We start from the raw sequence: 27,130 nt of genomic DNA on the forward strand, positions 1-27,130 counted from the left end.
CCTCACTATTCAGTCATTGAATGGTGCAAAGTTACTCTGTTTGCACGATAGGTATGATTAAACTTGCCACATAGGACTGGACCTTATCAATACCCTCTAATTAATGTAAGTATTAATTACTGCCAGTCTATCTATGGCATTAAAAAATTCTTATTGCCAATGTTGAATAACATTGAGCTGAACCTTGATAGATCTGTAGAATTTTGCAGGGGCATTTTAAGTTTAATGGAGACTGTAACAACTTTCTTTATTGTCCTCCAAACACAGAACATAAAGACTTCAGGTCATTAAATCATCACATCAGACCAGCCACTGAAAGTGAACCCCAACTCAACGTAGGTGGTTGTGAATTATACACGTGCTCCCACCCGTTACATTACCTAGCCACGTTTGTGGCCATTGTCAATGCTATAGGGATGACCTTTGGCCACCTGGTAGTATGGTCCACCATGGTAACGAGCTGTGTGAAACCATGATGGGAGAGGAAAAGAGGACGAACAATGTCCACATTGACATGGTCAAGCCATCGGTCAGGGATCTCAAGAGGTGGGTTGGGGAGTGGGTGCACCAGTAGTGCCATGTTGGAAAGAGGTCGTTTAGTGTCATCAGATACTCTGGTCATGTCCACTGACCAGTCAAGCACTTCATTAAGGGCACTATGCAGGGGAAACATAATTTCAGCAGCTCATGATGATAGAAATTCACGATTCCTAAAAACTCATGTAGTTTCTTTGTTGTCTGGGTTGGTGGGAATCCACAATAGTGGAGACTTTTGATGGGAATAGTTTCATATCTTCTGCAGCAATGCAGTGGTTGACAATACCAATGGCTGACAATCCAAACTGGCATTTAGCAGGATTAATGGTCAACCTGTGTTGACTTAAACACCCGAAAAGTGTGCAGAGATGAGATAGGGGTTTAGATCTGGATGCACTGGCAACAAGTATGTCATCCAGGTAAATCGAAGTCTTTTAATTCAGAGTCCATCGGCCACTGGAAAGTCTGTGCTTTTTCAGTCTGAACAGCATGCACAGAAACTGAAAGAGGCCAAATGGGGTTACCACAGCTGATTTGGGAATGTCCCCCAAGCACACAGACATCTGATGGTAGCCCCTAACTAAGTCAACTTCAGAAAAAAATTAAATTAACAGCAAAACGTGCTGAGGAGTCCTGGATATGTGGGACTGGGTAACAATTGGAGGTGATGAATTCATTAAGGCATCGGTAATCACCACATAGGTGGCAACCACCATCGGCCTTACAGACCATTTGGAGGGCCGAAGCCCAGGGGCTATTCAACGTGCGTACAATGCCAAGCTTTTCCATGTTGGCAAACACAGTCTTCACAGCAGCCAGCTTTTCTGAGTCCAGTCTATGTGTGTGGGCTGCTGAAGCAGAGCGTCATCCATTGTGTCCCATAAGTCTGGATCTTGCTGTCATTGGCAGCCTCCAGTGAGGTTTTGTCACTCTTTCCCTTCTCATCAAATGGCGATGCTAACAGCTCACTCACTTGAGCATCCACATCACACAAGAAGCGTCCGTAAAGAACGGTAGACACACCTGAGAGCTGAAGGCCCATGGTTTTCGAAAATCTCTGTCCCAATGTGCCAGCACTGTCAATGCTGCAAGGCAGTCGGCACTTCCTAGCATTCGTACCAGAGCGAGGGTGATAAAGACACAGACCTGGCCTTGTCTGTTTCGCAGCCACAGGCGTGCTTGTGTTCGAGATCCTGCTGACCAGTCTATTTGAGGCAGGGAAAGGAGGAGGATTTGTACACCTCTGCCTGGATGAGTGTAGACTATCGGCCGTTTTAGTAAGCTCCCTGTAGTCCTTCACAGATGCATTTGCGAGGGCCATGTGAACTAGATCAGACGTTTCCTGCATGAAGAGTTCTTTAAAAATAAAACAAGGATGACGATTTTGCAGGAGGAGCAGCCTGTGGTCCATTAGCTCTGAAGCCCTAGCATCATCCAGGCCAGGCAAGGAGAACAAATGTTTGGCCTGTTAAGATTCTGACAGTCCTAAAGTCGATAAAAGATTAGCTTTCAGTGTTCAGGTGGGTGTTCAAGAAGACTCACCACTCTTGCTCCCATGGAACTGCTGAGCAACACTACTATGCTGTCATCCGCTGAGACTCCTCACAGCGTAAATTGGGACTCGGCTTGTACAAACCAAGTGATGGCATTTTGCTCCTAGAACTCCAGCCGTTTCAAGGCAACTGCGTTGGCTGACATGTTGAATAACCCTGGAATTATCCTAGAGCATTGTTTGTAGGTGATGCACCATCAATAACTCTCGGAGACTGGAAGTGAACGATAGGCTTTTATTAGCAGCAAAAAGGGAGCACTACATCTCGGAGACTGAGGGAGGAGCAATGCCTCCAATTGCCTTTATACAGGGGTCTGTGGGAGGAGCCACAGGAGCAGTCAGCAGAGGGGCGTGTCCAGACAGGTATACGTAGTTCACCACAGTAGGTTTTCGCAATGGAGGTATTTTAAGTTTAAGGGAAACTGTAACAACTCCTGTATTGTCAACCATCAGACAGGATAAAAAGCGCGAAAGAAAACTTCATGTCATTAAATCATCACATCAGACCTGCCTCTTAAAGGTAAACCCATCTTAATGTCAGTGGATGTGAATTATGCACGTTTCCACCCAGTACATTACCCTACAGACACGGTACACTGCTTATTGGCTGCTTATACTTACATGGACTGGATGCCCTGAGACCCAATTGAGCCGGGAGGGGTACAGCAAGACATGGGAAGACCTTAGTCTGTGAGCTAATAAGGTAATTTGCAGATGTTCCACCTGTCAAAGCCAGGGCTATGCAATATGTGTAACGGACTTTTCAAAAGCATTACGAATGTTTTAAAGATGATGAAATCAGAAATATAAGCAGGATTAACTGGGATGGGATAGAGAGGCTCATTCCCCACTCTTCTGCGGGGAATCCCAGTAGGCTGGGACTCTGCTCTTGCACTCTGTATGGAATCCCAGACTCCTCGCGAGTCTGTATATCTGCAGATATTATTACCGGGGAACAGTCAAATACCAGGACATCCTTTCAGAACTGCTGACCACAGCCAGGTTGATTTGGCCAAATCTTAGACGAATGGGTTATAATCAGGATTTATCCAAATTGGTCAGCTATATCCAAGTTTACAGATGATACAAAGCTGGATAGCTGTTTAAGCTCAGAGGATGATTGAGGAAAATACTAAGGAGGTGCTGACAGGCTAAATGCAATCCAGCTGAGATGTGGAGAAATGGAACATCATCCACTTCAGTAGAAAGAAATCTCTATTAAATGGGAAGATTGAAAGGCATCAGTCTTCAGAGGGACTTGGGTGTCTTTGTACATTAATCACTGAAAGCAAGCAATTAAGAAGGTAAGCTGGTATGTTAATCTTTTTTGTAAGAGGAATTGAGTACAATTGCTATCTCATTGCATTTATTCAGTGCCCTGATGAGGTGATGTCGATAATATTTTCTTTATTCTTGGCCTCCCTGCCTAAAGAAAGATGTGCTTATCAAAAAGAGAGTGCAGTAACGGACCAGCAAATTGATTCCTGGGATCAAGGCTCTGCCTTTTGAGCAAACATTACACAGATTGGGTCTGTATTTTCTCAGGTTTAGAATAATCAGAGGCGATTTTACTGAAATGCACAGAACTTGTGAAGCATCTGATAGGATAGATGGTCAGCAGAGGAGTCTACTAGCTGGGAGTTCAGCACCAAGTGGCAGTGGAGGCTTAGTTGCTGAGTACCTTCGTGACAGGTTGATATTTTTAAAATATAAGAGAATTGAGGTGTCTGGATTACAGCAGGAAAGTGATGCCATAATCTTATCAAGTGACAGAGCAGGCAGTCGTCCAAATTGTCTACCGCTGCTTTTATTTCCTGTGTTAGTACTTAAAAATAAAAAAAAACACAGCACAGTAACAGGTCCTTCAGCCCAAAACTACACCAACCTGCAGGCAACACACACAAAATGCTGGTGGAACACAGCAGGCCGGGCAGCATCTATAAGGAGAAGCACTGCCAGTGGATGGGAGATCTCCGGAGTTGTCAGTGTTTCTCCTTATAGATGCTGCCTGGCCTGCTGTGTTCCACCAGCATTTCGTGTGTGTTGTTTGAATTTCCAGCATCTGCAGATCTCCTCGTGTTTGCTCTTTAAAAACCAACCTTCAGGCTCCACTGACATGAATCCTATATTAATCCCATTTCCATCAAACCCTATACGTTCTACCACTCTTCTACACAAAGGGGCAATTTGCAGTGGCCAATTGCCCTATCAATCCATTTGTGTTTGGGATGAGGGAATAAACCAGAGCATCTGGAAGAAATCCATGAACTCACGTGGAACCCATGAATGTACAAACTCTACACAGTTGTATGATTTATACTTGATATTAGTCTCAGATTGACTTGTGATATTTAAAAGTTCCATTACCACCAGCATTGATACCGAGATGGAGCATCGAATCCATTTCCATTGCTAAGTCCCAAAGAAAGTGCATCAATTAAATAAATCATGAAATCATTAAACATTCATTGCTTGTTCATGTAGGTTGGTTTAGGATCATGTGTAGAAAGACTGAGAGGCTAATAGAATATGAGTAAATTTGCAAGATCTTATTACATACTTCTTTATAAATTCTAATAGAACATAGAACAGTACAGCACAGCACAGACGCTTCAGCCCACAATGTTGTGCCAATCCTTTAATCTACTCCAAGATCAATATAATCTTTCTCTCCCACCTAGCCCTCCACTTTTCTTTCATCCATTCACCCAGTTAAGAGTTTCTTGAATGTTCCTAATGTATTTGCCTTTTCCACCACATTCCACACACCTGCCACTTTCAAAAACTACTTTGACATCTCCCCCTGTGCTTTTCTCCCAATACCTTAAAGTTAAGCCCTTTGTATTAGCTATTTCCACCCCAGGAAAATGTTTGTGGCTATCCACTCAATCTATACCTCATCATCTTGTATGCCTATATCAAGTCACCTCTCATCCTCCTCTCTCCAAAGAGAATAGCCATAGCTTAGCCTAAAACATGCCTTCTAATCCAGGCATCATCATGGTAATTCTTCTCTTGCTTAGAGTATAGGGCAAAGAAGAACTGGAACAGACCAATATTCAAAGTGTGGTCGAATCAGAATTTTATAGAGCTGCAACACTGTCTCACAACTGTTGAACTCAATCCCCCAACAAATGAAGGCAAACACAACACACAGCTTATTAACCATCTGCTGCAACTTTAAGGGATCTACAGACATGAACTCCAAGATCCCTCTGTTTCTCCACACTGTGAAGAATCTTGCCATTAACCCTGCATTTTGCTTTCAAGTTTGACTTTCCAAAGTGGATTACTTCACACTTTTCCAGATTGAAATACTGATGTAAATTTGCAAGGTCTTAGTTCTTACTTTTTAAAATAAAAATAAATGAATAATTAACTTTTTTGTAATGCAGTGTGGTATCTGTCAAGGACAACTTGGGGATGCAAGTACAGGGACAGACGTCCGGATCCGTAATGGTCTCCTAAATTGCAATGATTGCTACATCAGGTCCAGAAGTGAGTAACGCCTGAACACCCTGTGTACCTTGTAAAGTATTTTCTTGTCTGACAACATTCATGTTTACTGGCCCCGATCAACTGAAATATCTCGGCTGAAATGCCAGCTGTCTATTCCCCTTCATAGATGCTGCCTGACTTGCTGAGTTCCTTTAGCATTGTGTGTGTGTTGCTCAGAACTTTCAGCGTACGTTCCTTATCCCGTTGCAGCGGGGAGGAGCCTGTGGCTTTTTTAAAGTGGTTTTTCAGTGGAGCTCCTGTTTTTTACGAGTTGCCACAGCCAGTGCGGCAGCAGGGGAGGAGCCAACCGCTTTTAATTTCTGATTGGCTGCGTGTAGAAACTTGGCCAGTAAAAGTAAGGTAGGATAGAGTAGAGCAGCCATCATAGCAGTTTTTAAATAAACTATTTATTCAAGAGCCGTGGGAGAAGGACAAAAGCTCAGGATTGGATAGTGGAAGAATGTAGGAGAGTGAGAGGCAGTTGGTAGCTGGGGGTCAAGGAGAAGCCTGCAGAAAAGAAGGGAGGCGGAGAGCAGAATGGCAAGTGAGAATGATTTATTTGGTAAAAATAAATCCTGGGCTCTTTATTCGCTCCTTTGACAGTGTGTGATCAGAACAGTGCACGTTACTCTAGCTGGGATCAAAGCAACATGCACAACATGCTGGAGGAACTCAGCAGGTCGGACAGCATCCGTGAAAACGAGCTGTCAACATATCAGGTGGAGACCCTTCATCAGGATTCTGTGTTTACTCTAGCTGTGGGCTTGCTAGTATTTTTTTCCAGTTTATCACAATCTCTCTCCTTTTGTATTCTCTCCTTTATCCATTATAGTATCCCATGCAGCATCTTAACCAACCTGCCTGCCGGAATCTATGGATGCACACTTTGATCCTGCTGTTTCTCTACACTTCTCAGTGCATTGCAATTTATGTTTTGGCAGTGTGGTAACTGTGAAGATTAACCTGAGAATGCAACTATAGGGACAGATATATCACAGCCTCTGCAAGTGGACTACATCAGTTTTCACTGGTTTGAAATATACAACATATTATTTCAATCAGTACCCATTCTACTACTCAAGGCAATTTTGAATGAAGACCACTTTTCATTGAATCCGATGGTCTTTTATTATCCGATCTATCTGCTTTGTGGATTCTTTGCAAAAAGCCCATGCAGGCTGCATTAAGTGCCCTCTCCTCATTGATCCTCCTTATTTATGACATTAAAATAAATTCCAAATAAATTCTATGTCCTTTCATTTTTTTAAAATTTTGCTTTCACGACAGTAAATTAAGAATGAAATATAATCTGTGTGTCTTACTTTGTGGTCCTTGAGTCTTAGAGTTAGTTAGTTTGATTTGTCTGTTTAATGATTTCACCTGTTCTGGACACCAGAAACCCCACAGTGTTTGGTGCCAGTTTGAAATTCACTTTGGAATCGAGGAAATTGGCATGCTAAACCCCAAATAATATTTTGTGGGAAGCTTTTGCAAGATCATTGAATATCCCAGACTCAAGATGTTACCTAAATATGGTAATTACTAATATTAAGGCTCATACACTAGTGGTAATTTTCTCAGAGTAAACATAATCAAGTCAAATGGCTTACAGCACTTGCATCATAATCACAGTCTTGCTGATAAAACAGTTCACAGCAGACTAAAACAGTGGTTATTCATCTCCCAGTTACATTCTTGAATTCTAAATAGTACTCGTATATTTATTTATAAATAAGAAAAATGCAGCATAATAAAAATGTAATAACAATTCTAACATATTATTTGTGAAGATAGTTCAACTGCTTTAAATCTTGGTTCCAATTTGGCCATCCTGGTAATGTTAGGATGGGATGAGCTCAATAATACTTCTTAAACATTTATCATAGATGTTTCAGTAATAACATCAAAGGCTTTTAAACACTTAATGATGCACCTATATTTTTATATCTATAAGCCATATTTGTACATTGCCCATTCATATTCTTTGTTTTGTTTAGCTGCTGGACAACCCACGACTTTATGACCCTGCTACATTTCAATGAGCAAATGAAAGCCCAACAGAGCACAGATGGCCCTGAAGTTCAACGCGATATACTCTGTTTGGACACAGTCGCGGATAGAAACCATCATTCACTGGCTTCCACACTCTGAGAACCCTTTTTTTCCCCAAAACAACATTTAGCTGCATTGTTATTTTGACAGCCAACACTTTAAATCATTTTCTTGTTTAGTGAAAATGCTGTCCTTTGTTCATATAGTCACAATAGTAGCGTAATTTGGTATATTTTTGCTGTTGAAGAAAAGCTTGTAACTGAATTCAACATGTTTTAATTAATATTGTGTAATATGTAATTTATTTTATTGCCTCCTCCAGTTATGAAAATGTTAATCATAAAGGTGCAATTACAAGTGGAGTAAGTGAATAAAACTCTATTTGTCCTGTGTAGTGGTTAATAACTTTGTCTTCCTTTCCTTGGGACTAATTTGAGCCATCTGTGTCACATTTACGGAATGTAGAGATCATTCCAAATGCATAGAGTAGATTTGCAATTACCTTGATATTTTAGAATGCTCTGTCCTTTGGCTGCATTTCTTCATGATGTAAGAATATCATGAAAGTCTAGCATGCAGAAAAGAAAATTGATAAAGAGGTAATAACCAAGCTTTTCTTCCATCCTAGGTAATAGTAAATTACAACTACACAATGTTTTGATTCCGACATGGCATTGTTAAACAAAAACAGAATTGAAAACCGAATTGTTTGCCTTTGAGGAAAATGTGTGTGCCAGAAAAAAGATTTGCACTCAAGTTTGCTGTTTTGGGAAAAAAAAATACAGTTTATATTTAAAACCTGCTTCAAATGTGTAGTCAGTGGTTGGTATCATGTATCAGATCCTTTAGGTTGTTTGTTGTATGATTCAGCTGATTGATCTGTTCCACTGTCTTAAAAACAAAGCAATTAGATCAATACTTCCTTCAAGCTAATGATTATTTAGTAGACAACTGCCAGACTGCAATTCAAATGCAAGTCAACAAAAAGGAATATACCTCTCCAATACCATGATCAGAGGTTTTCCAATATAGTATGGAACACGTCCATATTATAGCATTTCCCTGTTAACCCAGGCGTTTCCATTGTTTGCGTGCTTTGATCGGTGTGCTTACAATTCCAACCATGTTCTGATAAATACAATCAGTATATCTGTGCATGCTCAAATACTGTGGATTATAGTCTGAGTTATGAATATAGTCTGCACAGCATTTTAGGTTGAGATAGCAATTTGGAAATGGCTGAAAATTCAATGAGTGGTAAGCTGTTGGTTTCATATTTCTACATCCATTTGATAATGGAGTAATTCCTCACTATAAATAATAAAATGTGTTAGCATCCTGCTAAGCTAACTAAAAGGTAAATACAATTATCTTGTTATTATTGCACCTTTCTTATGAAATGTTCTCCCTAAAAGCATTAAAGCTATGAAATATTTTTACAAGTCAATTTTTCTAAGTAAGGATTCAATTTAAATGGCTTAAATTATTTATAATTCTATCACAACGCACTATTGGAATAATCTGAAAAACTGTTGAAGGTTTTATAAAATACTGGAAAAGTGAAGACTAATTAAGTGGGAGAATTTGCTACAAAATGATTTTGTTTAGTTTTTTTTATATTTCTCAGACTTTTAGATTATCACTTGGGTTGACTTGTAGCTCAAGCAAGCCACCAATCAAGCAGTTACAATTAATTTGAGGCATGTCATAATTCCTTGTTTAGCAAACCAGTTATATCTGAGGCAAATGCTTGCAAAGAGATACAATGGGGAACTGAAAGCACCTAATTAGCCAATGACTTGTATCTGCCTTAAACAACAGCAATACAACACCTATTCCGCATTTAGAGCTCTTAACTTCCTTGCAGGAGGATAAATAGTAAGGTGTAGTCCATTATCATGTAGCAGCTTTGTTAAAGAGAACATAAATTAATAAGTCTCTTTGGTTCAGCATTAATTACCTAAATTGTAAGGTTGATACTTATTTATTAAAATAGTTTTCAGTCATGTTTTGCATGTTGATGATAAGGCATTATATGATAATTGTGTGCTTTATTTTTATTTGTATTTGTTGTTTGAATAGTTTGTTAAAATGCAATATTTGCTTCATTTACACTAAAACTGTGCCTTAGTAAGTGCAGGCTATTGCATACGAATGATGAGAAGTGAATATGAAGTGTTGGTATCTGGCTCAGTAAACATCTCTGCCAGCTCTTAATACACTAGGTGCATCAAACTGCGAAGAGGGTGAGTCAGACATGACGCTGAGGCCCAACTGGTTCATCTCATGTGACTGGCTCATGCGACCCAAAGATTCCTACCCTCTGCATGACTTCAGCAAAGGCTGATGTTTCTCTTAGAGTCGGTTCATTCATTGTGTAAAATTCATCTCTTACTGTTCAAAAGATTTTTAAAGACAACTTTTTACATATTCTTGTACACTTTAACTCTTCAGAAATTACCTGCAGAGGAAGCATTGAACATGTATTGTAGCACATTCTGTACCTATTCCAATAGCCCCCTTTACAAATATGTCTGTTTTTAGTATTAAGTGTATTTGATCCAAATACACAGTAGGTTTATAAGTGGTAGCACTGTGACTTCTTGATATGCAGTATACTATGTTAAGATTTATGTGATCCACAATAGTAATAGTGTAACCCTTTTCAATACAATAGGCGAAGCAGATTATAGATTGGAAACTATTTTCAGCAGTATTAGAAGAGTGGTGAATTTGTATCCTCTTCCCATGTGCACTATTTTAAAGGTATTATTCACTTATTCAAGGGAAGTTGTGAAATGTCATAAAGCACATTGGAGTAGAAATTCATCCTCTGTTTTATATGCTAACAATGTGAAGTAGTGACTGATACAAGTTGAAATCCAATTCTGAAATTGTTTTATTGACAAAAGTTAATTAAAATTTCACGGTTTAATGCAAATGCATTAATATGTTGCACTTTTAACACACACAACAGAAAACACATTTCCATCCACAACAAATACTGTTAATAATTCTTTGCCTAAAATGTCAATGGAAATGTTCAGAGAAGTGAATTTCAATTAATTGTAACATAGATGATCACCCTGCTTAACCACTGTGCAACATGTGAGGTCCATATTTGGAGTATTAGTCAGTTAAGAGTTATCAGTGTAATTACTGTCATGATTGCCCATTTTCCACTGTCTCTTGATTATTCATGCTGACATAATTTGATGTGGTTTCCTTAAAGTAACACTTCATGTATTTCTGCCGCCATCCATTAACACCTGTACTGCGATCACTTATTGCAGAGAGTACATAGTTAAACCACATTTCCCCAGAATGGGCTGGACCAAATGTGGGCATGGACAGGCGCACAATGAAATGACATATTGTAACTGGGGCTGTTCTTCAAACATAAAGAATTACAATTACCTGGCATATGCTACAGTTGAACTATTGTGCTATATGTATAGTGTTTTGCCTCTTGAAGGAAAAGTTACAATGTTCAATTAATGCAACAGCTTTTATAGTAAATGTATGTTGTTTATAAATAAAAAGTAAATCTATAGTAATGTAATGCTTTCATTTCTCACTGTTCACGGTTTAGAACATTTTTATGTCTGTCTATAATGATCATAGTCATTTTGTGCTAATTTCTTTTAGATTCTATATCCACATTTCAGATGCAGATTCTGGTTAATGCTGGAAAATAGATGCTGGGATCTCAATGCATGATTACCCCTTGTCTGCTCAATTGAATGCAGACACAGAAACAAATTCATCCTGTTTAAGTACTCTGATTTCAGTCATTGCTATTAGTTGTTTTTGCGCACCTCCTGGCGCATGAATTTCCACTGTTTAACGCCATCCTGCATCTAATAAAGGGAGTGTGCATTGTACTTACAGAAGGTGATGGAATTATCAATGAATTATTATCATTACGGTAGACATGCAGAGAGAGTGAGCTCCACTCTCCATATTAGGACATATTTCACACTACCCACCCACATACCATGGTTTCCACACAGCGTCAACTGTTTGATCATGATGCCATTTAATTCAAACTGTTTGCAAAAGTCATCAGCACTCTTCCCCTTCCTGTATTTGCAGGACAAGAGGGCGCACAACTGGTTCCAGCAAACCAGTAGGGACAAGCACAGGCAGACCCTTGCTTGCAGTGCTCACCATAATTAAAGCAAAATTGTCGAAGTCCAGAAGCAGAACTGCAGAAGATGATGGCCTGGTCATGTCTAGTGAGCCCAGTTCACACTTTGCCTTGCCCTTCAGCCCACTGAATTACATGCTATGAGACACTAGCATATACCTCTTGCCTCACCTTGGCCCATCTCCTTTCAGATGACCAAGAACTATAAATCGGCTTGACAAGGATAAAACAGCCACATTGTCATTAAACCTGACACTGCCAGAGTTTAACTTCCAAAATTCCATCAGCCATTTATTTTGCCCACCTTCCAAGTTGATCAATATTCTGCTGTAACTTTAGACAACATCCTTCATTGTCCACTCTACCACCAATGTCAGTGTCATCTGCAGACATACTAATCATGCCACCTGTATTCTCATTCACATCATTAATTCATAGGGCAAATGACAGAACCGATTCCTGTGCTTGCCACTAGTTACAGGCTTCTCAACAGTAAATAGCCCTCGACGATCATCTTCAATCTCCTACCAGCAAGGCAATTTTGTATCCAATTTGCTAGCTCACACTTGTGGACCTAGCTAACATGCGGGATCTTGCCAATAGCCTTGCTAAGGTTCATGTAGATAATGTCTACTGTCCTGACCTCATCAAACCTTTTGGCCACTTCTTCAAAACAAAAACTCAAATTCATGAAACATAATTGCCCATGTAAGGCTGTATTGTATCCTATGACAACATTCTGCATAGGATCCAGGGACAGCTAATTAATTTGGATACAAGACACGATACCTCAAGGGCTTCCTGTTGAATATGTACCACTGTTCTTCTACATTTGGTGGATATGTCCTGCTAGTGAGACAGAAATTGTGATGGAGAAATCTGACTCAAATTCTACAGTGTATGATTCTTTAAGGATGAATGTGTCAGGGGCATACTTGACAGGTCTCTCAGACAGTTATCCCAAGTTAAACACCAGTCTCTAGATGTTTGTACAACATACTTTGCAAGGTTGAAGCAGTTTATGTTGTCCAGCTTCATTCTCTGATTCAACACAGTGGAAATGCTGCCAGGATTCTTCTGAATCAATCCATTCTGCAGAAATCTGAATTTATATTTAGGTCAGACAAGGGAAGGATAGCAAGTTTTCTTCTCTGAAGACATTATTGAACAAATGGGTTGTTTGACTTAAAAAAAACCTTGCTCTCATAGTGCAATTTGAACTTAAGTTCTGCACTGCAAGGCAAGCATCTAGGTTACTAGTACAGATTCCGCCATCCATCATTGAATTGTTTTGAGCATAAAGCAGAATCCCTGCCTTTCCCACCAGGTTCATCTCCTGAAGCACAATATCAACAGCTGAACTCTGGTCCGTATCCAACATTTGATCTGTATTGGATATCAAACCATTAGCAAATTGCCTATGGTAAAATAGAAGACTCACATCCAGAAACTCATGGGATTCTTTGGCACTGTAGGACTTGCATTATTCCATGGCTAGATCTCTGAAAGAGCTATCTAATTAGCCCCACTCCTCTGATCTGTCCCCATAGCCCTGCAAAATGTTTTCACTTCAAATAGTTTGAAAGGTACTTTTGAATCAATTTCTAATACCCATCAGGCAGTGAATTCCAAATTATAACAGCACTGCCAAAGAAAATCTTGCTTCCTTATCTTTCTACTGCTGTTATTTGAATAGCTTAAGATGTAATCATTGGAAGTGTGCTGAGAAAAACAGATTTAACTCCCTCTCTTTTGGAGAGTCACCATAAAGTTAGGCCCAAGGAGCATATTTGCATATGTTGTCCAAGAAGAGCGTGGTGACCTGCCTCAGTGAGAATCACACAGTAGCAATTCCATCTACAGCGATGAAGTGTTTTAAGAGGTTGATGATGAAACATATCATCTCCTGCCTGGGAAGAGACTTTGATCTGCTCCAATTTGCCTACCAGAGCAACAGATCCACAGCAGATGCCATCTCATTGGCTTTTCATTCAACCCTGAAACATCTGGACAGCAAAGGTGTCAGCATTCAATGCCATCATCCCGTCAAAACTAATCAATAAGCTTCGAGATGTTGGCCTCAATATCTCCTTGTGCATTTAGAACCTCAGCTTCCTCAATTACAAACCCCAGTCAATTTGAATTGGCAACATCTTCTCCCTGATCTCCATCAGTACAGATGCACCACAGGGCAGTGCACCTAGCCCCCTGCTCAAATCACTTTACACTTCTGACTGTGTGGATAAGCACAGCTCCAATGTCATATTCAAGTTTGCTGACAACACCACTACCAAAGGCCAAATCAAAGGTGGTGTAAATCAACATGTAGGAAAGAGATTGAAAATCTGACTGAGTGGTGTCATAACAACAAGCATTGCTGTGCTGTGTCCAAGTCTCAATAAATACTGCGACAGAATGAATGGAGTTAAATACTATCAAAATGAAATAATAATTAGCTGACACATGCATACTCACGAGTGCAATTGCCATATCTGCTGCACTGCCAAACTCATGGTTGTGACAGAGAGGGTCAGCAACTTTAAATGTTTCAGTGTTATTATTTTGGAGGACCTGCCTCGGGTCCAGCACATCAGAAAGTATGGCAACACCGCTACTTCCTTAGGAGTTTGCAGAGATTCGGCATGACACCTAAAACACTGACAATCTTCTCTGGATGTGTAGTGGAGAGTATATTGACTGGCTGCATCACAGCCTGGTATGGAAGCATCAATGTCCTTGAATAGAAAATTCTACGAAATTGTGGATATGGCTCAGTCCATCACGGGTGAAGCCATCCCAACCAGTAAATCTATATGAAATGCTGTTGCAAGAAAGCATCATCCATCATCGGGAACCCCCACCACCCAGGACATTCACTGTTGTCGCTGCTGCCATCAGGAAGAAGGTACAATAGCCTCAGGACTCACACCACGAGGTTCAGGAACAGCTATTACCCCTCAAACATCAGGCTTTTGAACCACAGGGGATGGCTTTACTCAGCTTCACTTTCCCAATCATTGAAATGTTCCCACAACCTATGGACTCAATTTCAAGGACTCTTCATCTCATGTTCTTGATATTTATTGTTTATTTATTATTATTATTATTTCCTTCTTTTTGTATTTTCACAGTTTGTTGTTATCTGCACTCTGGTTGAATGCAGTCTTTCATCGATTCAGTTATGGTTATTATTCTATAGATTTATTGAGGATGCCCACAAGAAAATGAATCTTGGGGTTGTATATGGTTCTATATATGTTCAGTACTTTGATAATAAATTTACTTTGTTAATTCTTGAAATCAGCACTTTCCAAGTGACAGTTTTTCTTTCTCGTGTACTCACAATCAGAAACAGGCTTATTATCACCGGCATAGGCCATGAAATTTGTTTTGTGCAGCTGTACAGTGCAAGAAGTAAAATTTACTAGAAGTTATAATAAAAAATAGATAAGCAAACAGTGCAAAGGAATAGAAAAGTAGTGTTAATGGTCCATGGACCATTTAGAAATCTGATGGCAAAGGGGAAGAAGCTGTTCCTGAAACATTGAATGTGGGTCTTCAGGCTCCTGTTCCTTCTCCCCAATGCTGGTAATGAAAAGAGGGCATGTCCCTGATGATGAGGGTCCTAAATGAGGCATTGCCTTTTGAAGCTGTCCTCTGTGTTGGGGTAGCTAGTGCATACAATAGAGCTGGCTGAGTCTTCAACCTTCTGCAGTTTATTTCAATCCTGTGAATAAGGAGCCTTCATATCAGACTATGATGCAATGAGTCAGAATCATCTCCACAGTACATCTGTAGAAAATTGCTGGAGTCTTTGGTAACATACCAAATTTTCCTCAAACTCCTAGTGAAATAGAGCTGCTGGCATGATTTTTTCATGATTGAATTAATATGTTGGGCCTAGGATAGATCCTCTGAGCTGTTGACACCCAGAAACCAAAAGCTATTCACCCTTTATACAATTGGCCCCTCAATGAGGACAGGTGTGTTTTCTCCCAATTTCCCCTTCCTGAAGTCCACAATCAGTTCCTTGGTCTCATTCATAGGATGTGGACTCTGCTGGCCTGGTCATTCCCTAGTCTGACCAACGTCCATCCCCCTAATTGCTCAAGAATATAAAATGTAGGTAAGAGTCAATCCATTGATGGATCTAGTATCACACAAAGACCAGCTTTAGTAATGGTGGTGGATTTCTACAGTATCTCTGATGGAAAATGGCAAACTGGGTGTGCTCTTATCACATTCTGATTGACTGGGATTTTTTATTATTATCCAGATTTTATTTTATGGTTTCAGCTTAGTTCTGCAGATGCTATGATGGAATTTAAACTCATTTTTCTAGATCACAGCTCCAGAACAGTCACTGCATGAGCTGTTCCTTAACCTTTAGATAACCACATCCTGTCTCAGTCTACCCCCTTCCCAGCATTCACTGCATGAAGTAGAAGTTATGAATACAAGCAAAGCTTGTAGCAGCCAATAAAGTCAATCTTGAAGTAACTGGAAATAATTAGATCATATTCATTCTTGACCACTTCACGTATAATTCTGTCAGATTAACTGATTGATCAGATCGACCGTGCATCTGATGCTCTTACTTTACTAACAACTTTTCAAGCATTGAACATCGAACATTTTCAGATATAGTCACTAAACAGCAAAGAGCCTTAAAGCCCTGAAATCAGATTAAATTACCAGAGCAATAAAGTAAATATGTTAAGTAGCAATTTAAGAAGTGGATTTTATTCCCAGCAAATGGCCCATCTTCAGCCCCAGGGGCTGGTGAAACAATATAAAAAGCTTCTCTTAGCTCAACAAAGTATCACAATGCCATTACTAATTCTAATAATGGTACCATTGCTGGGAAGAGAGAAGACCTTTGAAAAGGATTTTTTAAAAAACTTCTGCTGAGTGTTTGCTCAGAGTTTTCCATTCTTAAAGCACAATCTGCATGTTCAGACAAAGCACCAATAAAAAATAAGTGATTTTCCAAGAGCCAAAGCTCTTTTCTTATGATGGAAACATTTCTGATACCCACATATTTCATCTAATAACAAATAGTATTCTATTCCTTTCATTTGTAGTAAAATTTAGATAGCCTTTGTTTCAGAATATAATTTCATAGTTTTTTATAAAAAAAAACATACTCCAAATGAGCATAAATATTAAAATCTGATGGTTCATATGCACTTTTATGAGTCAGAGAGTCATTGCACTACAGCACAGAAACAGGCCCTTTGGCCCATCTAATGCATGCTAAACTGGTATTCTGCCTTGTCCCATTGACCTGCACCTGTTCCATGGCCCCCCATTCCTCTCCCTACCATGTACTTGTCCAAACTTCTCTTAAATGTTACAATCAAATCTTCATCCACCACTTCTGTTGGCAGCTTGGTCCACACTCTCACCACCCTCTGAGTGAAGAAGTTCCTCAACAGGTTCCTCTTAAATGTTTCATCTTTCATCCATAACCCATGACCTAGTCTCACCCAACCTCAGGGAGAAATGTCTGATTGCATTTACCCTATCTACACCCCTCATAATTTTGTATATCTCTATCAAATTTCCCCTCATTCTCCTAAACTGCAGGGAATAAATTCCTAACCTACTCAACCTTTCCCTGTAGCTCAGATCCTCAAGTCCCAGCCACATCCTTGTAAATTTTCTCTTCACTCTTTTTGACATCTTCCCTGTAGGTAGGTGAGCAGAATGGCACACAATACTCCAAATTTTGTCTCACCAGTGTTTTATACATGACATTACAAGTCCTGTATTAAATACTCTGATTTCACAGACAAAAACCAATGCTGAGTCACATAAAGGGATATTAGGCATATGGTGGTAAAATATATGGGTCTCAGAAAGTATCTGCAAGAAATAAAGAGAGGTAAAGATCAGGGAGGTTTACAAGGAGAACTCCAGAGTTTAGAAGTTTTTGGTTTTCTAACTTCCCAGCAATTAAATCCTTATTTAAATCAGGTGCACCTGACGGCCTGGCTGCCAAAAAGTGGAGCAATAGTTTTCCAATTTGCTTTGTACCAGACATCTCAGAAGTGAAGTTTCCAGACATATTGAGGGAAAAGATTATAAAAGGATTAAAAACAAAGATTTAAAAAAAATAAATCAAGGTATTATTTGGCTGAGAACCTGTGTAATTAAGAAGTACATAGGGTCAAAGAATCAAACAGCTCAGATTCAGGCCCTTTGGTATGGAGTCCATGCTAATGTGTAACCAACCATTTACATTAATCCTAATTGTACCATATAGCTTACAGTATTACAAGGGACTACTTTATGTTTTAGTAACACGTCATTGAATGCACTATCAGGCACATATTGAGCATGCGTTATTAGGCACGTATTGATCTGTACGTGTGTGTTAAAGTTCCGATTCTGCCAGTAAAGAACCATGAAACTTAGCTCCCATCTCCAGCGTTTTTACTAATAGCTTTGTTGAGTAGCCAGGCCACAAACACAGCAAATTGGCGATGAGTTTAATGAACCAACATCATATCGGAATGCTGTGTTTTAATTAATAACAACACTCAGGGGAAGAGCACAAGGAACAAGCCAAGTAGCAGGAGAAGGAGGCAGAGCGAGGCTGTGAGTCCAAAAGGAAGTGGGAGCACAGCCGGGGTCGGGAACGTTCGAGAGACCAAGAGACACAGTCGGAGCCGCAACACGTCCAGGTGAGACCACAGCCAGCGCTGACCCCCCAGGAGCTGAGGGTCTGCCTGCCCCAGAAGGGAGATGAAAAGGAGCGACACGCACATTTAGATGGAGTGCACTCATGGCGCTAGCAAAAAGGACACGTGAGTCAAAAAGAAAACAAGGGAAAAACAGGGCTAATTTAATACAACAATGATGGCAATGATTGGAACCATGACAGCATTTGATCATGGCATTGAAGACTGGGAGGCTTACATTGAGAGAGTGGAGTTATATTGTGAGGCTAAGGGTGTTTATGATGAAAAGAAAGCCAGCATCTTACTCAGTATTATGGGAGCAAAATCATACGGCCTGCTACGGAGCTTGTTAACCCCTGAAAAGCCAGCTGACATAACGTTCAAGCAAATAGTAGACACTCTCCAACAGCATTTAAACCCCAAATCACTGGTCATTGCTGAAAGACTTCAATTTCACAAATGGAATCAGAAGAAAAATTAAAGCATTTCTGAATATTGTGCTGAATTGTGCACATTGTCAATTTGGAGCTGGTCTATTGGACACATTGAGGGACAGGTTAGTGTGTGGCATGTACTGTAAAACCACACAGAAGAAGCTCCTGGGTGAAAAAGACCTTACATTAGAGAAGGCGCTGAACTTTGCAATATCAATGGAAACAGTGGCATGGGGTGCTTCAGAGACACAACAAAAATCTCTGAGATATGCTACGAATGAAATGTCGCTGTACAGAAATGAAGGAAAGAAATGTTACCATTGAGGGAACATGTCACATGACCCTGATGACTGTTGGTTTAAAGACAAAGAAAGCAGAAACTGTGGCAAACAGGGCCACACTGGCAGAGTATGCAAAGCTAGTAAACAGCAGAAAAAGGGCAAAATACAGAAACAAGAAACCCTAGAAAGGAAAACACAACAATGTGCACAAAATGGAAGAAAGCAGTTCTGATGAAAACAACTCAGACAGAAGTGAATTGTCTTTTCTGCAACTTCACAGCGTGAAAGAGACAGATGATTGAAGTGTAATATGGGTCACTCCACAAGTGGCAGGCATGAGACTGAAAATGGAGTTAGACACAGGCTCAACTTTAACAGTGACCTCTGTACACAATTACAAACGACCGTTTTCTCACATACTTCGGACATGAACTAAACTACTGTTAAAGACTTACACAGGTGAGAAAGTGCATCCCAAAGGTAAAATTAAAGTGACAGTGGCCTATGGAGACAACACACAGCAGTTGAACCTCTGTGTACTAGAAATGGAGGACCACCATTGCTGGGATGTGAATGACTCAGGAAAATCCAGTTGGATTGGCACACCATTAATGTGCCATTAATGTGTCATCAAAGGAGGGAAGCTCTGCAGGGAAAATGTCCGCAGATCTCCTCTCACCCATTGTCAACTATTACAATGATAAGGAGGAGCTAGACTGCGTCGATGATGAGGACGAACGCAGTATACATGGCCGCAACTCGGATGAAGATACAGATGATGCAAGGGAAACAGATATTGCCAATAAGCAGGATGATGAAGACTACCTGGAAGTAAAAGAGCAGATGTACCAGGAGAAATTGACATCTCTCAAAAGACAGATGCGGCTGTTACAGGAAGGCACTTTGCAGGAGTATCAGAAAAGGATGAAGAAACTAGATCAACAATACAAGGAAAGAATATGAAATACAGAGCTTTTTTGATTGAGTTAGAAGAAAAGAAAAAGATGATTGAGAATGAGAGGCTGACAATGGAACTTACAGGAGATTCTATGGAGGTAAAGCCAATAATGACTAGGAAACTAAGGAGGAGACCTGATGACCCTGTTCCAATTACAGACAAAAGGCGAAAACCTGCACCTGCGCAGTTAAATTACATGTTAATAGATGAGCAGATAATGGAAGACCTGCGAACTCTCAATAAGCTTAAATCTCCGAAAAAACCAACATCTCCCTCTTCTCCTGAGCATCTTCCCAGCACTCCTGCAGAATCACCAGCACAAAGATATGAAGCACAAATAGATGATGGAAAGTTATATTACGATAAGAGATGGTATCATAAAGGATAGGCTATCTGTTCGGAATCTAAGGAGAATACGAAGATTGGCTGTGTAATTAGCTCAGTTGGATCAAATGAGATATAGGTAAGGAAGTCAAGTGATAGCACAAAGGTGCGTATATATCTAGGAGAGCTGGACAGAGGAGTCTTCATTATACGGAGGCGATCTGCTGTCTGGATCTCTTACCAAGTGGGAGCCGCACATCTTCTTAACTCCTTATGCTCAGAAGTCAACTTTTCATAACTTTTATAAGGAAATCTGTATTAAAACAAACAAGCTATTGACAAGCGTTACCCGGAGAGGCAGAGAAGACCCCCCCCCAGAGACTTGAGTTATAAATGGATCTTAGACCAAAAGTTAAAAAAGGGCTTGTTATAATTTGATATTATTACATTACTTTGTTATAATTTGATGTTATTAAGTTACTAAGTAAACAAATGGTAGGTGTTTATATGTTAAGGGTAAACATATTTGTTTAGCATAGTGCTGCAGTTTAAAAAAACAGTTGATACGCTATTAAAATAAAAGGGGAGGAGTGTACCGTATAGCCTACAGTATTATAAGGGACTACTAGGGAACAAAGGGAACAAAGTCATAGGGAACAAAGACATGGCAGACCAATTGAATAACTACTTTGGTTCTGTCTTCACTAAGGAGGACATAAATAATCTTCCGGAAATAGTAAGGGACCGAGGGTCTAGTGAGATGGAGCAACTGAGGGAAATGCATGTTAGTAGGGAAGTGGTATTAGGTAAATTGAAGGGATTAAAGGCAGATAAATCCCCAGGGCCAGATGGTCTGCATCCCAGAGTGCTTAAGGAAGTAGCCCAAGAAATAGTGGATGCATTTGTGATAATTTTTCAAAACTCCTTAGATTTTGGATTAGTTCCTGAGGATTGGAGGGTGGCTAATGTATTCCCACTCTTTAAAAAAGGAGGGAGAGAGAAACTGGGGAATTATAGTCCGGTTAGTCTGACATCGGTGGTGGGGAAAATGCTAGAGTTGGTTATCAAAGATGTGATAACAGCACATTTGGAAAGAGGTGAAATCATCGGACAAAGTCAGCATGGATTTGTGAAAGGAAAATCATGTCTGACGAATCTTATAGAATTTTTTGAAGATGTAACTAGTATAGTGGATAGGGGAAAGCCAGTGAATGTGGTATATTTAGATTTTCAAAAGGCTTTTGACAAGGTCCCACACAGGAGATTAGTGTGCAAACTAATTGAGGGTATGGTATTGATGTGGATAGAGAATTGGTTGACAGACAGGAAGCAAAGAGTGGGAGTAAACGGGACCTTTTCAGAATGGCAGGCAGTGATTAGTGGGGTACCACAAGGCTCAGTGCTGGGACCCCAGTTGTTTACAATATATATTAATGATTTAGATGAGGGAATTAAATGCAGCATCTCCAAGTTTGCGGATGACAGGAAGCTGGGCGGCAGTGTTAGCTGTGAGGAGGATGCTAAGAGGATGCAGAGTGACTTGGAGAGGTTAGGTGAGTGGGCAAATTCATGGCAGATGCAATTTAATGTGGATAAATGTGAGGTTATCCACTTTAGTTGCAAGAACAGGAAAACAGATTATTGTCTGAACGGCGGCTGATTAGGAAAAGGGGAGGTGCAACGAGACCTGGGTGTCATTGTACACCAGTCATTGAAGGTGAATGTGCAGGTACAGCAGGCGGTGAAAAAGACAAATGGTATGTTGGCATTCACAGCAAAAGGATTTGAGTACAGGAGCAGGGAGGTTCTACTGCAGTTGTACAAGGCCTTGGTGAGACCACACCTAGAATATTGTGTGCAGTTTTGGACCCCTAATCTGAGGAAAGACATTCTTGTCATAGAGGAAGTACAGAGAAGGTTCACCAGATTGATTCCTGGGATGGCAGGACTTTCATATGAAGAAAGACTGGACTACTAGGCTTATACTCACTGGAATTTAGAAGATTGAGGGGGGGATCTTATTGAAACGTATAAAATTCTAAAGGGATTGGACAGGCTAGAAACAGGAAGATTGTTTCCAATATTGGGGAAGTCCAGAACGAGGGGTCACAGTTTAAGGATAAAGGGGAAGCCTTTTAGGACTGAGATGAGGAAAAACTTCATCACACAGAGAGTGGTGAATCTGTGGAATTCTGTGCCACAGGAAATAGTTGAGGCCAGTTCATTGGCTATATTTAAGAGAAAGTTAGATATGGTCCTTGTGGCTAAAGGGATCAGGGGGTATGGAGAGAAAGCAGGTACAGGTTTTTGAGTTGGATGATCAGCCATGATCATACTGAATGGCGGTGCAGGCTCGAAGGGCCGAATGGCCTACTCCTGCACTTATTTTCTATGTTTCTATGTTTACTTTATGTTTTAGTAACACGTCGTTGAATGCATTATTAGGCACATATTGAGCATGAGTTATAGGCGCATATTGATCCGTACCTGTGTGTTAAAGTTCGGATTTTGCCAGTAAAGAACCATGAAACTTAGCTCCCGTCCCTAGTATTTTTATTAATAGCTTTGTTGTGTAGCCAGGCCACATACACAACACTAATTAATGCCATTTTTATTAATCATGAATTTAAAGATGAATTTGTGAATGATGTGCTGAGACGAGTGATGTGGAGAGGAGAAGAAGGAGTGGGACAAGCAGAAAACACTGGTACAGGAGCTGTAAGTGAGGCCTTTGCTGGTGATTCTCCAGCTACAGCTGTAGAACTGAGAGAGCATCCAATCCAGCTGGAGAGCCGTGAAGAAGCATCAGAGCAGAATGGTGTGGTCAATGATTTCAAAGGCTGCAGAAGGATTAAGGCAAGTGTGTAAGGGTTAGGTTAATGGTATTTATGGACTTATATACTTTCTGGTTACACAGAAAGAGGTCATTCAGCTTATCAAGTATAAGCCAGTTCTCAGAAAACATCCATCTGTCTCATCTTAAACACACAGATTCGGCCAATGCTAGAAATATTAAGCAACACACATAAGTGCTGGAGGAACCTGGCAAGTCAGGCAGCAACAATGGACGGGAGTAAAGAGTTGACATTTCCGCTGAGACTATTCATCAGCACTAACATATTTATTTTTAAGTATGACGATGGAGAAGTATCAGTACTCTGGAGTTTTGGATTGTTTGGCAAATGAGAGAAAAGACAGATGTTGACTGAACTGGTTCTGACTAAAGCCATTCAAATCCATATCTTGTATTCCTCAGAGCTGGGGTGAGGCCATAGCAGAAAGGGTAATGGTTTTACTGAGGAACTTCTGAACCAATAGAGGGAGGAGTTTTGTTAAGCAGATTAGTCACTGCAGAAATATTCTAGTGAAAAAGAGCCAAAAATCAGATGATTGAAATTTTGAATGTGCAAATGTGAGAAGGGAAAAAGGGTTAGAAGAAGGGAGTTGGATTTTATTAATGGTGTTATAGAGAAATGATCAAGAATAGTCCTTTCAGTTTGAGACTGTCAGAGCAACGAGCCACATGAAGTGATAAGGATTTGGTTTGGTTGATGCAGAGAACAGCAGGATGGAAAAGCCGACATGAGCAGCTGGTTGAAATCACTGAAGTACTCATTGCAGAACCTGAGGAAGGCAAGTCATGAAGATATTTTGTTTTGGATACAGTGCTGATGATTGGATGGTTTGCACAGACGGAGGATTTCAAATGAGAGGCAAGAGGACCAAATAATGTGAAATAATAAAGGGAGATAAAAGCAGCAGTAAGAAGAGGCCAGACCAAGATGAGAAGAATTATTGAAAACCATCCCTACACTGTGATGATCTAAAAAAGTATAGTTAGGTGGGGTGAACTCATTTGGTAAAAGTTATTACCACATATAATGCTGATGATGGCTATCATCACCAATGAACTCATGAATATTAGGAGGTGCATTATCTACTGAACTGACATTTTGGAGCATGGTATGAGGAGGTGCAGTGATAATTGGGTTTTATATATATGTATTGGGTCAGTATTGGTGAAACTAGTGTTTATGATAAGAAAGTGGGTAAGATACTCTATGAGAAGCTGCCCTGGATGAATAGTGACAAAATGGGGAGGGCTGTTTGGTGTTTTTGCTAATAATGAGGCAACTACAAATACTTTAGTGGGCCCAGCAGACATTCCCCTTCTCTGTGTGAGACATAAAACAAGCCCATTTTCAAAACTTTCCCATATATGATAAAGGCTCATTGATCTGAAACATATTCTTTGTTCTTTTCTCCACAGATGTTGCCTGATCTGCTGAGTAATTTTTGTCTTTAGGTCCTGACGGGCATCCAGCAAAGCCCTATTCTGCAAACTTCTAAATTAGAGGAAATCTGCTGATGCTAGAAATCTGAGAAACACGCACAAAATGCTGGAGGAACTCAGCAGGCCAGGCAGCATTAATGGACTCGAAGAGTTTTGACTGTACATGTTTCCATAGATGCTACCTGGCCTGCTGAGTTCCTCCAGCATCTTGTGTGTGTTGAGGCAAACTCCACCAAACTCTATACTGAATATTCAGGAACATGTTTTTAACCTCCACCAATTTGGGCATTTACTACATGGCTCCTCAATTCCTTCAAATGTCATAGATCATGGGACAATACAATCCCTCTGGATGCATCACTGAAAAAAATCAGCATTTATGTCCATTCAGAATTCCCCTTCAGAATTGATAGTGACAATAGAATGTCTTATCAGTCATTGCAGAGGCTATCTATGAGTCAATAAATTAAATAGGTCTGGAATCATATAGACTCTGGACAGTCTATGGATGACAGCTTTCCTTCTATGAAGATCATTAGTGAAACAGATGAACTTGTTCAACAAGCCAATAGTTTTATGGTCATCACTAGTAAGGTTAATTTTCCTGTTTATCCAAACTCCAGTTTGTTAACCTGAATTTACATTCCATGGTTGCCATAATAGGATTTGTGCTCTAGTTTCTAGATTGACGTCAAGGCTTTTGAATTAATAGTCTTTTAATTTAACCACTGCATTGTCTACTCACACCCTGCGAGTAATAATCAATATAAAGTCAGCCAGAGTTAACATAATCTTATGATTCTTTGAACTGTAGAGTAGGTAGCTTTCAGCTGGAAGGATTCAAATGAAGCCAGGAACTACTGCAAATATTTACCACTTGGGATTTAAAATTTTATTTGAGTTCTCTAGAGATGGTATAGAAAAAGGCAATAAATTGAGCTATGAAAATAGGTAGATTGAATTTAGAACAACTGGAGAGGCAAAATGATAGGATGTTTAAAATTACTAAGTTCATCAGTTTTAACTGTGAGTATGTTTGGGTTTGATGGAGATGTAATTGGATCAGGTTAAGTACTGAACCTTCTGGAGAAGTCATGCTAAACATACATCCAACCTTATCTAGGTCACACCTGAATGTGGTGTGCAATTCTAGCTTGGAAGTGTTGACACAAATGATACTGCAATGCAAGGAAAGGAGGAGCAGACTGATTCTTTACTCTCGTGATAGGAGAAGATTGAGCACCTTATTAATATGGGCTCTTAAAATTATGAATAGTTTTGATCTTGATAAGTGGCAGTGGTTTCTTAGATTTGTGAACGGATCTCAATCTTTCCTTGTGGGTGAGACAGTTACACATTAGGCTAATATTTCTCGGAGTGACGTAGCTAAGAATGTCCTTCTTAGTATCTTTCTCTTCAGTTAGTCCTGATGAAGGGTCTCGGCCTGAAATATTGACAGTGCTTCTCCTTATAGATGCTGCCTGGCCTGCTGTGTTCCACCAGCATTTTGTGCGTGTTGTTAGCTAAGAATAAGTTGGGTTAAAAATTATGTAGAAACAAGACTGGATCTGTAAAGATGTTTTCTGTCCAGAAAGATGGTGCAGTTCAACTTTTGGTCCTTCAAGAACCCAAACAAAAACATTTCTCAAGAGCTATGAGGTCAAGGCAGTAGTTTCCAAATGGGAATAAGATTCATTACCTATCAAGTCAAAAGTCTAATTGTGTGAATCAGTGCAGCCTAGCATTGTTCTTGTCCTTGCTTTATATTCAGTCCCTTCCAGTTGGAGTTAACCTAATTTATGCACCAAAATGCCTTTTCTAACCAAGATCTTTAAGCCTCAGCATGGTTTATCTCATTTTCTTCTGTTCATGACTCAAATACCTGAGTTTTTTTCTCTATCTTTCTCATAACTAGAGCTCATCAATTGATTTTTGATAAAACAAGTAGTCTCCATCATGCTTTTGAAGCCAAGTCCTATACCAGCAGAATATTGATGTCTTGCTCCAGACTGGTATTTTTATGTGCCCTCTACACAGTATGAGCTTTGCATGGGTAATGTAATGAAATACCAGCACTGGAGTGGTCATATTTGTGCCAGCTTCAGATAAGTGCCCTGTTAGATCTGGAGATTATGTCATTCAGCAGGTTCTTTGGGAGTCAAGGGAGATTACTGCTGTTTTATTAGATGTTCATCATAATACAGGTCAGACAGGGTCAGTTTCTTATAGCAAGTAAGGCAAGTGAAAAGAGCTAATGAAGACCTTGACTGCTTGCTCTTCCTTTATATTACAAACTGTTCTAAACTGGTTTTGATAAAGAAACCTATGAACAGGTACTGTCTGAGTCAACTTTGTAGATTAAGG

General features: G+C 40.0%; 1 protein-coding gene and 1 pseudogene across 9 annotated transcripts in view; both read left to right on the plus strand.

Annotated features, from left to right (window-relative positions):
* The window catches only part of LOC132404711 (LIM and calponin homology domains-containing protein 1-like), a 365,397-nt gene extending 353,892 nt beyond the window's left edge, over window positions 1-11,505 (plus strand). For all 9 annotated transcript variants that reach the window (XM_059989090.1, XM_059989092.1, XM_059989096.1 and 6 more), the window contains 2 exons: window positions 5,485-5,587; window positions 7,585-11,505. In XM_059989090.1, the coding sequence (XP_059845073.1) occupies window positions 5,485-5,587; window positions 7,585-7,610 (129 nt within the window). In that variant the 3' untranslated portion in view covers window positions 7,611-11,505. The remainder of the gene's footprint in view (window positions 1-5,484; window positions 5,588-7,584) is intronic.
* Window positions 11,506-19,847: 8,342 nt separating this feature from the next.
* Window positions 19,848-20,770, plus strand: LOC132404472 (sin3 histone deacetylase corepressor complex component SDS3-like; annotated as a pseudogene).
* The last annotated feature ends 6,360 nt before the right edge of the window (window positions 20,771-27,130 follow it).

The sequence above is a fragment of the Hypanus sabinus genome, chromosome 14 (genome assembly GCF_030144855.1).
Source record: "Hypanus sabinus isolate sHypSab1 chromosome 14, sHypSab1.hap1, whole genome shotgun sequence".
Classification (NCBI taxonomy): domain Eukaryota; kingdom Metazoa; phylum Chordata; class Chondrichthyes; order Myliobatiformes; family Dasyatidae; genus Hypanus; species Hypanus sabinus.